The sequence below is a fragment of the Populus euphratica genome, unplaced genomic scaffold (genome assembly GCF_000495115.2).
Source record: "Populus euphratica unplaced genomic scaffold, PopEup_1.0 scaffold1234.1, whole genome shotgun sequence".
NCBI lineage: Eukaryota > Viridiplantae > Streptophyta > Magnoliopsida > Malpighiales > Salicaceae > Populus > Populus euphratica.
Genome location: NW_011501094.1, coordinates 22,198 through 37,861, shown reverse-complemented (window position 1 = coordinate 37,861; position 15,664 = coordinate 22,198). Strand labels below are relative to the sequence as shown.

The 15,664-nt window shown below is 37.4% G+C and overlaps 2 protein-coding genes across 3 annotated transcripts; one reads left to right on the top strand and one right to left on the bottom strand.

Moving 5' to 3' along the window:
- Nucleotides 1-91: 91 nt before the first annotated feature.
- LOC105117233 (RPA-interacting protein B-like) lies at nucleotides 92-3,636 on the top strand. Its single transcript, XM_011014817.1, has 6 exons — nucleotides 92-279; nucleotides 363-455; nucleotides 552-789; nucleotides 1,180-1,271; nucleotides 2,018-2,125; nucleotides 3,416-3,636. Exons 1-6 carry the CDS (start codon nucleotides 181-183, stop codon nucleotides 3,575-3,577), a joined length of 792 nt encoding a protein of 263 aa, XP_011013119.1. The 5' UTR covers nucleotides 92-180; the 3' UTR covers nucleotides 3,578-3,636.
- Nucleotides 3,637-3,844: 208 nt separating this feature from the next.
- On the bottom strand, nucleotides 3,845-11,221 carry LOC105117234 (auxilin-related protein 1-like). 2 transcript variants are annotated; one of them, XM_011014818.1, is made up of 9 exons: nucleotides 10,240-11,221; nucleotides 7,242-8,832; nucleotides 7,063-7,185; nucleotides 6,854-6,986; nucleotides 6,665-6,765; nucleotides 6,488-6,553; nucleotides 5,547-5,636; nucleotides 4,521-4,697; nucleotides 3,845-4,390 (listed from the first exon to the last, which is right to left on the bottom strand). In XM_011014818.1, exons 1-9 carry the CDS (start codon nucleotides 10,875-10,877, stop codon nucleotides 4,352-4,354), a joined length of 2,958 nt encoding a protein of 985 aa, XP_011013120.1. In that variant the 5' UTR covers nucleotides 10,878-11,221; the 3' UTR covers nucleotides 3,845-4,351. The 2 variants fall into 2 exon arrangements, with proteins under 2 accessions (XP_011013120.1, XP_011013121.1); XM_011014819.1 differs by having other exon boundaries at nucleotides 7,063-7,226; nucleotides 7,283-8,832.
- Nucleotides 11,222-15,664: the final 4,443 nt, after the last annotated feature.

Sequence of the window (15,664 nt, the reverse complement as noted above, 5' to 3'; positions counted from 1 at the left end):
TGAAAAAACTAAGTGATAACTGGGTTCCAGTGATAAGCCCAGACCAGCCCAACCCAACCCAACTCCCGCCAAGCAGAAGGCACCATCACCCATCACCTGCTCTTCTGATTGCGGTGCAATCTTTCCATTCTCTGGGGTGGTGCTTCATAGCAACTTGTCGGAGAAAGCTCGCAAGCAAGAATGGAAGACAGAACGGAAAATGGCTCAGCCTCAACATCGAAACGACAGTCTCTTAAAACCCAATCAATTTTCAACGGTTACCCCTCTTGGAAAAACAAGGTTGGTTTTTTTCTTGTTCTAGAATGAATGCTTTGAGTTTTTAGACTTGTCTAAATAAATAAACTAAAATTTTTGATTGTCAGCTGAGGGAAAACTGTTACAAAAGAGTGCGTGAGGACAGGACCCGATTGCTCTGGAAAATGAGGGTGCCCAATGCTAAATCTTTAGATAATAAGGTCATCTTCTCTTTCTTTTACCCCTTCTTCTTTGTTGCTTTTTTTATCTCATGAGATTCTTGATTTTTATCCCCTGTTTCCTGTTTTTGAGTTTAGGACATTATCAAGTATGCTCTCCAGGACATAGTGTCTGATGAACTGGAAAAAATTCAGAATTCGTCGTCGTCGTCGTCGTTACAGTTGAAAATTCCAACTCGTGCCCTTGAGGCGAATGATGATATGTTGTGGGAATATGATGGTCTTCATGATGCTTATCAAGGCGAGTGTGAAGAGATTTTGTTAGAAATGCAAAAGATCTTCTATGAAGATCTTAGGGATGAGACAACTAGAGAAGGTTAGTGTGTTTCTCTTACAAAAATTACTAGTTTCTAGAGGAAATTAAAAAAAAAACAAATAAATCTTGTCCTGCTTATATATATAGGAGTGGGTACGCCCAGGTTCTGTTGTCAGCATATATACAACTTGAATGTAAATGCAAAGTTAATTGCTTGCAGTTGTTATTGCACTTTCTTCATTTTTATGTTTTTCAACTTGTTTTTCTAATCTATCGCCTGAAAACACACGCGGGGAGTGTATTTGATTGTCAACTTAATTGCCAATCTGAATTTTGCATACCTTCAGTGTTGCATTTGCCCATGTTTTTATGTCTGTTTATGTGCTAAGGAGGTTCTAATCAATTGAATCATGTTTTTTGAGCTTAATTGCTTACTCTAACTCCATGCAGAACCAATAAACTATATTGAAACCTGGGAAGACAAAGAAGATGATTACTTGGCTCATGCTGTTTATGAGCACATGCAATTGAGTGATAAGGAGGTATGATAGCTTGCAGATATTTGTCTTATCAAGTCTTGGCTATATCTCTGATATGCTCGTAGATGCACAGAATACTCATCCTTGTAGCTGACATTAGCATTTGTAGGTTTGATTTTCTACTAGTCTCAATTATAATGCCATTTAGATGCATTTCATGCCCACAATTTTGGGTAAAATATTAGTGCATGCAAACAAACTTGTGGTTTAAGCCCACTAGATGTTATTTTCCACATCCCAGCTAGTGTATCCCATCCCAGCCTTGGGAACATTACCAAATAAATACAACCTGTTAGAGCTTGCTAGAATGGTTAACCAAGTCGATGAAACTAAAAAAGACTATTTGATTGAGTCAACTTAGTTCGCTTGAGATTCAAGGAGCCAATTAAAATCCCAAAGATTGATAGAACTGTTGCTTGTTCTTATGCCAAATGCAATAGTGGTTAAGTAAAACCAGAGGACAGATAGCGTGACAGAATGTGGAGATTGAGAAGCCCTAGGCTTTCTGCTTTGTGTATGAAGTATATCTTCTTATCCTCTCTGACTTCTCCTGGTGTTATTCATCTATATTCTTGTTGGAAATTAAGATTAGGACTGTGGAATCCTTCTTGCTAGAAATTATTTTTCTTCTCTTGTGCCACTGGGCATAACAGAAAATGCAGTTGTGATCAATAAAGCTTTTTTTGCTGCTGCTTTCATGCTAACCTAAAAGAAATGGAGTTTATAAAGCTTTCTGACATTGATGCTAGGTGGCCAAGGAGATCTGGTGTCCCATATGTAAGCAAGGAAAGTTGCAAGAGAACCATCAGCACATATATTGCACTCTCTGTGAACTTAAACTCAATAAAGGCGATGAGGTTTTCCATCTCAACTTCACTGATTTTTTTTTGGCATGTAATAAATTACCATGCAATTACACTTAAAAAGTTGGCATATAGTTTACTGCAATTGTACCTCATTTTAAGTATGACTTGAGCGTTCTCTAGAGCAAATTTTTGACAAACTCCCTTATTGCCTTCCGTGCAGAAGTTAAAAATTGAATTCCCAAATTTTTAGCCATCTGATGTTGGATGATTTTACCTACTCCAAACTTCTTTGTATTTTACTTTTACTGGTTTTGGTATCATTCCAGCCTCAACAAACTTTTCTTTCCATCTCAGTGTCTCAAACATCCCATTCACAAACCCACTCTTCCCATTTCTTTCCTTTTAGTACACTGTGGTATGCATTTTCTTTTTTTTTCTTTTTGGGAAAGGAGGTCCACAACCAAACATACAATGCATTAACTTAATCAAAGGTTGCATAGTTTACAAGTAGTTGAGATGAGGCTATTTAAGTGAATTATTATTGTCTAAATTGAGGGGAAAATATATTAAGGGTAGTAAATTTTGGTTAAGAGTATAACGAGTTACATGGTATCATTTCTAACTTGATTTCACTAAAAATATTAAAAAACTTAAAATGATCCCACAAAATTTACTTCTCTCTGTCATGCGCGCTTTTTTCTAAAGAATTAGTTCAGTGTTTTTTTTACTTAGTGTGTTTTTTAAGAACTTTGTCCTATAAAGGGACTTACTAAAATAAAAGTGGAACTTTTCTATCAGGTAGTGTTGATAGAATTCCTTCTCTTATTATATTGTTCTAGTGCCCAACCATTTTCTCATCAATTCCCAAGTTTCTTGCTCTTTTTCGCACTGAGCATGCAATTCTCTTGTAGCCCTTTTCCTTTCAGTATTTTTAGATTTGACCGAGCAAAACACGATTCACACATTCTTGCTTGTCTAATTCCTTGTATTTTGTACTCTGCTAGTTTGTTCATTTATGTATACATGTCATGTTAATATATAAGCATGAAAAAAATGAGAAGCCATTACGGACAACTATGAAAAAAATATCGTTCACTGCCTCTACTGTATTTTTCATTATTTAAATACTTTTATTATACGCATTTTAAGATGTAACTTTTCAAACAACTGATGGTTATTAATCGACTCTCCTGGGAAAAATTCCTGGCTTTGCCACCGACTGTGTTCTTACTACCATATTTCTCAACTCTTTCCTGCCTTATTTGTTTGTTTAGGAACTTGCGACTGATATTACCTGTCACGCCATTACTGATATGCCTGGACTCTGGTTTGTTGTTTCAGATTAATCTGGACGTGTTGCAGATCCGACTGGGAGGAGCCCACGAGGAACATCTTGACCGTGGCTGTAGATTGAAACCAAAGTTTCGCATTGAAACTAGATTTGGTTTAACTGCATTATTTATTGTTTGTCAGGATTGCAGCACCTTTGAGGTGGTTATATAGTTTGTTTTTTCTTTTTTCTTTTGTAATAATCACAGGAAGATGTCTAGTTGATGCATACAGCGCGTTCTTGCTTGTTTGACAAAACATCATGGACAATGGCGGTGTTGATTTTGCTTTGGAGCTATTGCATTTGGCTTTCTCAGAGATGTGGCTTGTGTATTATTACCTGGAAAGCTACTGAAAGAAGTTTTAAATCTTACAGTACATGAAGAAAGGAAAGGAAAGCAAAGAGAAACGGGGGGGCGGGGTTGCATGCATAAAATAAAAGTGTGAAATGTAGGGCTGAGTTATTGGATCAAAAATAATCATACAAAGCCAATATATCGTCGTTTGATATCGATTAACATATATGGCATCACTCAATATATCACGCTCTACCACTAAACGGGTAACCCATAAAAAAAAATATGATTGTAAAAAAGAATTAACACAAAAAGACCACTTCCATCCCACGCAAAATAGGCTTTGGCAACTAAATTCGACAGTCGTGTCGAAGGCCGACAACCCTACATGAAGAAGCATCCTAACTTTCAGGTGCTGTGTCAGCTTGAACATGATTTACAGCAGCCTGAATCAAGGGAGGGCCGGTGCGCATCTCAACCATTTAAAAGAAACCTCCCAAGCTTCCCTCTCCCATCAGCTTTATGTTCTCAAGTATCAATCAAATCGACAACTGCTGCGGATGTAAGAGTAAAAACACATCTGCCATAAGAGTTGAGCATTTCCACTTCTGTCCAGATCGAGTACTCGGAGCAGAATATTAATCACAGGGTTTCAGAAAAGCTCTTCTGAATTGAACTTGTTCCATGCTTCCTATTTTAACAGAAGAAACTCATGATGAGAGCAAGGCAATGAGATTGAGAGGCCAATACAAGTATTTTCACACATCACAGAGAGAGACCCGCAATGCTTTTCCTTTGCCACACAGAGATTGAAGAAATACCTTAAGCAAGTCAAACACTTTCTCAGCAACGTATTTTTGTTGAAGATTGGCTCCTTTTTGTTGCACTTTATCAGGATGAATGCATAAGGTTGCTTTTCTATATGCTTTCTTAACTGCTGCGCCAGTGATCAAATCGGTCAAGGAAACAGGCTGCCATCCACATTCAGGCCATAGCACCTGATCATTGCACAAACTATTTTAGAAACAGAGATGAAAACAATATTTAACTTTACAATGACCAACAATAAAGAAAGTGCTATAATTAACCAACAGCTAAAGATCACAGAAGTGATGATCACATACAGCTAAACATAATTATTCTGACGTTCGGAACTCATAACAAGTTTTATGGAAGAGCTCAACCTAGGATCTTCAAGGCTACATTACGGTCTTACCTTCATCTTTTTTAATTCACAAATTAACCAAAGAGAAACAACATATACAAATCAGTTTTCTTATTTTGACAAAATCAAAGGTGCATCTAGGATAAAACTCAGCACCTGAAAGTAGCATGTGCATTGTAAAGAAAGAAGTGAACTGGGGGAGCAGCCAGATCTGTCATCTTAATTGACAGATAAAGGAAAGGAAAGGAAGCAAAGAAAAAGGAATCCTCGTGGATGAGAAGATTTCGTGTTCATAAGCTCTTTCAAGGTTTCAGTTTCAATAAGATGGAAAATAATTTTAGGAAACACTGGCAAACTCACCAGAAATGAGGTGCTCCACAAATCTACAAGGACTATTATTTATTACTTCAAGAGCCTAAAGGTTCAAATAAGTTCTAAGATAAAAAGACAATGGACAGCTAGATGTTGAATAATACTACCATGCGATAAATTGCAGTAGCCAAAAAATTAAATCTGTTTAATATTGATGCACGAGATACCGGGTATGCTTTTTTTTTTTTTGGGACAAAAGATATCAATAAAGGATATGGAAAAACCCACTTAGCAAAGGTAATCCATAAATTATTCTCCACATAAGAATTATGCTGGATGTGATCATATAGGATCCAAAAAACAAACGCACATATTGTAGTGTTGATAGCAGTGCACGGAGATTCCCCTCTTTTCCTGCAGCCCAACGCTTGATCTCAACATCCAATGTTTCAGCAATCCTCTGAAATCAACGTAAAACAGTATCAGACATCTAACAATAAAAGCAATGAGAAAAGAAAGAAGAACAAGATGCAACTTGAAACATTTTTCACTCTCTTGAATACTGGAAGGAATGGAAGAAAAAAAGAAGCTAGGCTTCAATCAACAACATACTGTCTGTTAACTCTCTAAGAAATGAAAACTGTTACAATCAAATTCCAAGAAGACATAAACTTGTTTGGTGGGCTGAAACTTGTATTTACCATTGACATAAATGAAGAACCAACTGATACAGTGGAACTGGATTCAGCTTGGTTCACTTCTGGATTTGAGAACCATCAATGGACTATAGTTGGGAGTAAAACATCATTCTCATAATCACTTCTGGCTACCAATGTTGTCCAAGGCCAGAGCCTCCGTATGACACCCAAGTCCAGCATAATCACAATCTTAAGCAGTTCACAATAACAACAACCCTCTTTTGACTCAATTATATGGGTCAATGTACATTCAACAAGATATGTTTAGCTACTAACCACCAACCATTTTGGATATATCATGACTGACTTTTGTTGTAATTTTGCTTTCAAAAGATAACTTATAGATAGTTAGAGCCTACTAACAGCCAGCCCATAGTAGTTAAACCAAAACATTACCACAGTTTGACATGGTTATGTCTATGAAAATCCCACTCAAGCCAAATAAAAGCCTTAATGCTGCTGCATATAGCATGAGCAAAAACAGTATTGACTCTAAAGGAAAAGTCATTAAACTCCAAATCCAACCCCCCCCCCCCCCCCCCCAAATCCCCAGTTTTCAGCAAAGATTAAGACAATAGGAATAGAGACAATGCTAAAAGGCTGGGCCACTTACATGTCTCTCTGCTTGATCTCTCTGAGCTTGAAGGTCACGTTGATTCTTCTCGGCCAGTGCTTTTGCCTGAACATATAGGCTCAGTGATTAAAATCTGTGGAACTAATGTGCAGTAATAAACAAGCATCTGATGTAACTCTCAAAACTGTCAATAAAATCATGTCATGCAAAACATACAGCCCGCTCCTGAGTCCTCTGGTGGCGTTCCATTCGGGCTTTTCGCCTTTCTTCAGTTTCCCCTTCAACCTCTTGGAACTCTCCAGATGATCCAGTACCTCCTTTACAAAGCAGAAGTAGTTCAGCCAATTCACAACTAAAGAGAATCATCTTATCATGAATAAACATTCTCATGGGCAGCATAACTACCTCCAAAAATCGAAGTTAAATCATCGACAACATTTGTTGTTGAAGATGTTTTTCTCACGCTAGACGTAGCCCCAACAGATGTCCTTCTAACTGGTTCAGGCCCTCCCTTGTTCTGGCTGTCAGAGAAAGGATCCTGTAATATAGGTTCAGAAAATTAACCCACTGATACCACAACAAGTCAGTGAATGAATGAAAGCTTTTGGTCCTACCGAAGTGTTTGTCCTAGGTCTTTGTGCACTGGTTGTTCGAGTACTGAAGAATGATTCGAGATCATTTTCACTCTTTTGTTGATTTGCCCTGGCAGCAGCGGCGGCGGCGGCCCTCTCTCGAGCCTCTGCAGCAGCTCTTTCTACAGCAGCTCGTTCTGCTCTAAATCGAGCCCGGGAGCCTCTGCAGCAGCTCTTTCTACAGCAGCTCGTTCTGCTCTAAATCGAGCATCAGCTTCAGCCCTTGCAACAGCAGCTCTTTCCCGGGCTTCCCTCTCCCTAACTTCAGCATTTGCCCTTTCCCGGGCTTCTGCAGCAGCCCTTTCTGCCCTTTCTTTTGCCTCTGCTGCTGCCCTTTCACGTGCTTCGGCATGTGCTCTCTGCACAGCAGCCCTTTCTGCTCTTTCTCGAGCCCCGGCAGATATTTTTTCCACAGCAGACCTTTCAGCTTTCAGCCGAGCTTCGGTAGCTGCTCTTTCACGTGCCTCTCTAGTAGCCCTTTCCACTGCTTGTCTGCCCTTTTCCCTTTCTCTCTCAATCTCCCTTGCTCGCTCCCTCTCTCTTTCAAGCCTCCTTTGCTCTCTTTCTTTTTCCTCCCTTTCCCTCTCAATTTCACGAGCCCTCTCCCTCTCTTTCTCAAATCTTCTCTGCTCTCTCTCTTCCTCCTCCTTTTCCCTCTGTTGTCTCTCACGATCAAATCTCTCATGTCTTTCCTTTAATTCTCTCTGCTGAGCATCTTGCATATCTTTATCCAGCTGACCAGCTTCTTTGTTTCTAGCAGCCTTTAGATATTCCCTCTCCCTCATTTGGCGGAATTTAGCCTCTGCTTTATCCACGGCCTCCTTCATAGCAGCAGAAGCAGCAGAAGAGGAAGTTTTATCTGCATCATCACCAGGTGGAATGTCTGCAAATTCATTAACATTATTTTGAGTCCTTGCTGTTACAAAATCCTCAAGTTCATCAATTTGAGAAGTCACTGAATTCCTCGAAGCATGGTCTGGTCTAGTATTTTGAGAGTATGAAGTGGAATTTTGGAAAGAAGGATACTCATTGAACTTCTTTCTAGAGTTTGTGGAAGAAAAAGAGCCAAACTCTGACTTTGATATTCTTGGTGGTCTCGGAGGTGGGGGTCTTGAAGGCGGTAGTGCACTTGTGGGTTGAGTAAAAAGAGGGATTTCTGACACAGTAAGCCATACATCATCAGATGATTCAGAGACCTCTTCAGATCTGGGAGAGGAATTTATCTCATTAGCATTGATATCCACATATGAAGGAGGAGAGACATTTTGACCAAAAGATCTATGAAAATCTGTTGAAGCAGCAGGCATATCAAATATGGCTTCATGAGATTCCTGATAATCATCTGGTGTCTTCTTCTGTGAGTGGCCCACAGCATTCTCCAAGGGATATTTGTTAACTGATTCTTTACTCACAGAGGAATATGCACCACCTGAGCTTGATCTTGATCTTGTTCTTAAAGGGCTCTTATTCTCCCCTCCCTTGTTGATCTCAGGAGGCACAGATTTCCCAAGATCATCAAAGTGATCTAGGTCATCAAATACTGCCATATTTACAGATGAACTATCAATCTTAGTGTTTCCAGTGTTACTGATTTTACTAATTTCTTCCAATGGGTCTGTGAACAACCCCGATGATGAAGTTGGAGGGGTTGAAGTTGACTCTAGGACTACAAAGGGATCTTCCATCACACCAGGAACTGGCCTGGCTGAATTTGAAGATGGCTTTTGGAACTGACCAGACTCGGAAGTTGACCTGTGAAAAAATAGTATGGTGCTAAAATATTAATCAACTAATATTTATAACACAAACAAATAAACAGAAACAGATATGTCTCAAATTAATCAACATAAAATATGGATAAAAATTTTCTAACTAAACATGATTCACTACCAACATCAGTAGTTCTTTCCCTGAAGTGGTCTAAGCTATGGCTAGACTCCATAGGTTCAGAAACAAAAGGAAAAGGAATGATGACAACAGTAGGATGAAACAAAAGTGAAGACATGGGGTCTAATGCTGCATAAAAAACACATTGTTTCTTTTCATTTTGCAAGCATGATTACTCTCCAAAAAAAAGGGCACATTTGGAAACATAATACAGACATCTAACCAATATCTTGTTTCTTTGCATATATGTAATCTGACTCGTTTAAATCACTGAATAAAAGGATGGCAAGCCTGCTAACAAAAACCTCCTAAAAGAGAAACTTAAAACCAAAGGCAACATTTCATGGTTCCATATCATAGGCGCACCAGGGTGGGGGGTGGGGGAGTTAAAACAACAAGCACTCCTGATACTTCCAGCCACAGTGCAAGTGAAAAGATAATTTGGGCCTAGTACCACAGCATGCCTTTGTATTCAGTTACTACCAAGATGGTAAAGGGGGAGGAATGAAACCATCCCCAAAACCTAATTTTGCCTCCAAACTCAACATACTAGCAAATGCATCATGTATTAGTTATGTCATCACATATTCACTCTACAACTAGTTATAGTCTAATGAAATGCTAACGGATGCTATTGTAAAACTAGCCAATTCTCAATTTTTCTTCTTGTTTTTTCCCTTTGTCCCAACCAAAATGCTTTTCCACCAAATTCCCATAGCTTTGAAGTTGATTTGAGCCAATATTTTGCTTCCACGATGAAACTTGGTGAATGCAAGCATATAAAAAGGAATAAGACTGCAATGACTTTGGTTGGCAACTCAGCTTCTTAGAACATTAGCACATTATCATAACTTCTCCACAATCAGCTCAACCTTACAAGCATAGAATGAAAGTTGAATACTACTTATTTCTAAGACAACCATGCTGGATAAAAATTTGAACCAATTCTTTACGTAATTGCTAAACGAAAAACTTGATATAGTCCACACACAGTTTCATTTAAAAGTCTTGAGTGTCTTGAAGCAGCCCCACCACATCATGATTGTAAAATGCATCAAGGCATGGCATAACATCACATCGAATTCCCAACAGTATTGTTCCAACTCAAGAAATGCAAAACCACAGTTCTCTGTCACCCAATAACTATGCAAATCACCTAATATGCAAATTCAAACAGCGATGCCAATCTACATAATATAAGCTAATTTAGCAATCACTCTTGTCAAAATACAAAAACCGCAGCGACAACAACAGTAATGATAAAATCAGTACCGGTTAACACTAGGGGAGCTACTGCCACCAAAACCAGGAAGTAAATCATCAAAAGCCGTCGAATTCTTTTCCACTTTACGACTTTCTGTCTTCGATTCCGTCTCCTTTTTGCCTAAGTTCCCCAACAGATCATCAAACGGGGAACTCTCTCTCGCAGGCGGCCTTCGATGCTGCTTCGGTGGTGAACTGACTGAAGCAAACACATTATCAAACTTGGGAGCCGATGCAGAATCACCATCAGTAGACGAATTCTTCAACCCAGGCAATCCATCAAAAATATCTTCATCATAAACAGGCTTATCAAAAACCGGCAGCGACGCCGATTTGGAATTCTGATCCTTGAAAATGGAATCATAATCAAATGACGATGTAGTAGTGGAAGCTCCGCCACGTGATTCTGAATACTTCAGCGGGCCATCGAAGGCGTTGTTGAACAAGAGACTGTCGGTGCCGACGTGATCGTCGAAAATAGGAGCGGATTTGTTGGAGAAGGGGGATCTGATGTGAACGGAGCCACCGGATCCAAGGTTAAAATTGGTATTATCAATGTTTGTGTTCCGAGGTGGAGCCATGGGTGCCGATTTGCCTTGGGGTTTGTACCCGAAGTCGCGAGCTAACAGACCTGGAAAATCGTCCATCAATTTGGATAAGTTTTTTTCGTGCTGGTGGATCTGCGGAGATTTTGAATTTTTCTTTATAGATCTGAGAGAGAGCCGACGGAGGGGAGACGGAGAGCGGCTAAATGACAAGGAAGATCATGGAGGCACGGAGGTGGAGAGAAAAAGGCCACTGATCAATTACTTTGTATAAATAAAATCTAAAATGTGAAACAAATGAGGACGGGAGAGAGAAATGGGGAGGACGGGAGGCAGTTGGGAGATGGTGGTAGAAAGAGGACCAAATCGTGATTGGAATTTTCAGCTCTCTCTCCCTTTTTTCTCTGGCTTGTGTCCCTGTTCGAATTTTGGGGAAATTATTTCTTTTTCTTTTTTCTTTTCGTTTTGTACGTCGTCCTTTGTAAGTCATTTTTTGTTTTCATCTACGTACAGTATATTTTAAAAGTAAAAAAAAACATGCATGTATTAATTATTTTCATATATTAATATAAAAAATAAAAAATGTTGCCCATCACAAAACACTTCATATTTAAATATCTTGCTATATAAAATCTCCTAAACTATATAAAATCTCTAAAAAGTACTTGTTTTTATCAATTGGGTCCCTAAGAATTTAGATCAAAACGGAGGAAAATTAAGGATACGAGAGAACCCAAATAGTAAAATTGGTTGCGGGGTGCTCAATCATGAAATGATAAATAGCTGGGGGGTTAATCTAACATTTTCCCCTTCTTTTTTCTAGACCACCACACGAACAATAATCTAAAAACAACAAAGTTTAAGATTTACTTTCCGTTTTTCTTCTAATAAAATTTATGTTTTATTAAATTAGAAAAACACCAAAAGAGGTGAATGTTTTGATATGGAACAAGATTCATCGCACCGTGGTTGTACACATGGATTTTTACAGCGTGTAATAATTTTTTTACCTTTCACTTTTAGCGAAAATTAAGGAGCAGCCTAATCTTTTTATAAAGTTCAATTAGTATTATAAATTGTTTGGTGGTACATCGGTCTCCTCGAATTTTTTAGCATAGGAAAATAATTTAATTATTTAAAAAAATTAAATAAATTTGTTAACATAGATTTTTTAGTCTTTTTATTTTTTTCAAAACAATAAAATAACTAAAGTATTCTTAAAAGCTAAATTTACTAAACTATTTTTTTGGAGGTTTTTTTTATATATAATCAAGTACATTAAAAGACAATTTCATATTTTAATAAATATAATATTATTAAAAAAATAACTGACACATGTGTTGTTCCACCTGCGGATTGTTCTTCTCTTGATGATGGTCCAATCTTGACCGTGCCACCTAAAACATCAATTATCACAAATCAGTACATGTGTATTTTTGAATCACATTTGTCACCACACTTATTTCAAGAGTTCATATGTTCACATTTAAGTGTTTCACATTTTACATAATCATATCATGAAATTGTTACTAGCATAAGTCATTTCAGCCTAGGAGGCATATTGTAGAAATTTACAATGAAAACTAGTTCACTGCAGGCTGTCAATTTGGCAGCGAAAACTGGTTCGTTGCAGCCAACTCAATTTCGATAGCAAATGTTAATTTGCTGCAGCCGACACAGTTTCAGCAGCAAATCACAAATTCACTGCAGAACACGTCATTTGGCAAAGAATGTTAATTTGCTATAGACGACACAGTTTCAGCAACGAGTCACACTTTCACTGCAGAACACACAATTCAACAGTGAATGTTGATTGGCTGCAGACAACTTAGTTTCGGTAGCGAAGCACAATTTCACTACAGAACACCCAATTCGGCAGCTAATGTTAATTCGCTGCAGACAACACATTTTCGGCAGCAAATCACAATTTCGCTGCAGACAACACATTTTCAACAGCGAATCATAATTTCGCTGCAGACAACTCAGTTTCGACAGCGAATGTTAATTTGCTACACCGGCACAGTGTTGGCAGCAAATCACAATTTCGCTAAAGAACACTCAATTCGGTAGTAAATGTTAATTCGCTGCAGCCAATACAGTTTCGATAGCGAAGCACAATTTCACTGCAGAACACACAATTCGATAGCAAATGCTAATTCGCTGCAGCCGATACAATGTTGGCAGCTGACACGATGAAAAGATTGATATCTTCTCCCCAAGTGCAGGAGTGTTAAAGTAATAAATAACCCGGCAAGACCGAGGTCGAACCACAAGGAGGTTAATTGTACAAATTATAAACAACAACAATAGCAATAATAGCAATAATAACAATAACAACAACAATAACAATAATAATAACAACAACAACAACAACAATAATAATAAAAATAACAATAATAATACTAGTAGTAGTAATAATAATAAAAAAAGAGAAAGAGAAGAAGATGATGAAAACTTGGAGATGGAATATTAATGTAAGGATTAAACAGTGATAATAACAAATGTCAATGTTAGAGGATTCATGAATGGTATGTCAAACAAGTATAGTATAAACTCTTATTATTCAATTGAAAACCACACACAAAGAAGGTTCCAATCAGATTATAGATTGTTAACATGATTATATTAGTCATCTTATTCGATTAATGCTAATACTTGTAAATCTCGTCAAGCATTCATGATTATAACTTATGTTAACAACAAATCAAGTTTCTTTTATAGCTCAAGTGTCGGTTATACCATATAGTATGGGGTATGAAAGTGCCAAGCATTTGTTGTACCAAGTGTTATACACCATAAATCAAGATTAGTCATTTAACAAGCAAAGTATTAAAGAGTGAACAAGACAACAAATACAAAACATGTTAGTATCAAACATTAAAGTCCATATTAAGTTTACACTATACTTATTCTTACACTATTAGTGTAACCTTTTCACCTTAATATAATAAACTTAACTAAACATAATGAAAGAAATAAAAATAAATCAACAAAATAAGAACATAAATAAGATAAAAGTTAACTAAGTAAATGAAAGGAAATGAAAGGCATAATCTTGATATTAATGAAAGCAAAGCATAAACATTACTAAAAATACAAAGAGAGAAAGCTAGAACATGATCTTGATTTGGAGACCAAGATGTCCAAATGCATGGCAAATGCCTCCTTTTATAGGCCAAAATTGGAAACTATTGATTTGATGACTAATTGATGAGTAGGTGACCAACTTTTGACTTGATGACAATCTTTATCTTTTTTTGTGTGCCCAAAACGTTATTGATAATGTCAAAATTGGAACCACTTGAAACATGAAAGTTGTAGAAAATTATCTCAGCTTTTTTGTGTAAAAAATTCAGATCATTTTGACTTTTAGAACTCTAGATATGGCCAAAATACTAAACAGTGCTCGGGCTGGAGGACAGATTCAAAATTCTTTGTTGTTGCTCCAATTTGAACTTGAAAATGACCTTTTTAAATCTTGGGCTCTATATGAAAGTTGTAGGCCTATGTCTTACATTTTCATCCATATAAAGTAGACCTAAATCTGAGATCTACAGCTCTAGATATGATCCAATTACTGAACAGTGTTCCGATTTAAACTACACCGACATCTCTTTTCTAAGTTTGGCCATCTCTTTGTCTTTTCAATTTCAGCTCTTAAATTCATCAATCAATCCTTTCATTTATGTGATAGGCCTGCATTTAAAATGAACATTTATCATAAATTAAAGGTATCCTATATTATTACATATATTATTATAAAACATGCTTTAGTTAAGGAATTATTGATACTTCAAGTGCAAAATGATGATATAAGACCTTGATAAAAATACACTTTTAAGTATCAATCAGCAGCGAATCATAATTTTACTACAAAACACCCAATTCTATAGCAAATGCTAATTCACCGCAGCTGACATAGTTTTGGCAGCGAAGCATAATTTCGCTGCAGAACACACAATTCGACAGCGAATGCTAATTCGCTGCAGACAACTCAATTTTGGCAGTAAAGCATAATTTCACTGCAGAACACCCAATTTAGCAACAAATGTTAATTCACTATAGATGACACATTTTTAGTAGTGAATCACAACTTCGCTGCAGAACACACAATTCATCAGCGAATGCTAATTCGCTACAAACAACTCAATTTTGGCAGCAAATGTTAATTCGCTGCAGCTAACACAGTTTCGACAACGAATCATAAATTTGCTGCATAACACCTATTTTGGCATGAGACACAACACACATGCTGTAACAATCCCACCATATCAACTGTCACTAAGTTCTAGTAGAACACACACACACACACATTAAAACCATTAATTTCAGCTTATACTCTTTCAACAATTTCCAGCAGGACATATATATTGAAACCATTAATTTCAACACATAATCCTTTAATAAATTCCAACAGAACACACATGCATGCTGGCCAACTTCATAGTTAAGGACAACCCTCTACCATAATTTGTTATTTCAATTTTATTCATTTTTCTTTGTTAGATGTTCTAGGAATTAGTCTCATTTCTTTTCTGTTTCCTTATCCTCTTGGTTAATTTTAGTTTCCTTCACAGCTAGCTTAGGTCCTAAGTTAATTTTTTTATGGTCTTCTTCTTCATTTTTGATTTTGGGTCTTAAGGAGAAGAGGGAGGGAGTTTCATGACCCATACCTTTCGAATCTAACTAAGCTTGAGGAAGGTTAGATAGTATTCGTTCTCCTCTCCTACTGCTTCTCCTTCTTCTTCTTCCTCTCACATTTTCTAGTCCCCTTTTCCTTTCCCTCTAGGCAGCTGTCTGACACGACGAAAAAGTTGATGTCTTCTCCCAAGTGCAGGAGTGTCGAAGTAATAAATAACCCGACAAGACCGGGGTCGAACCACAGGGAG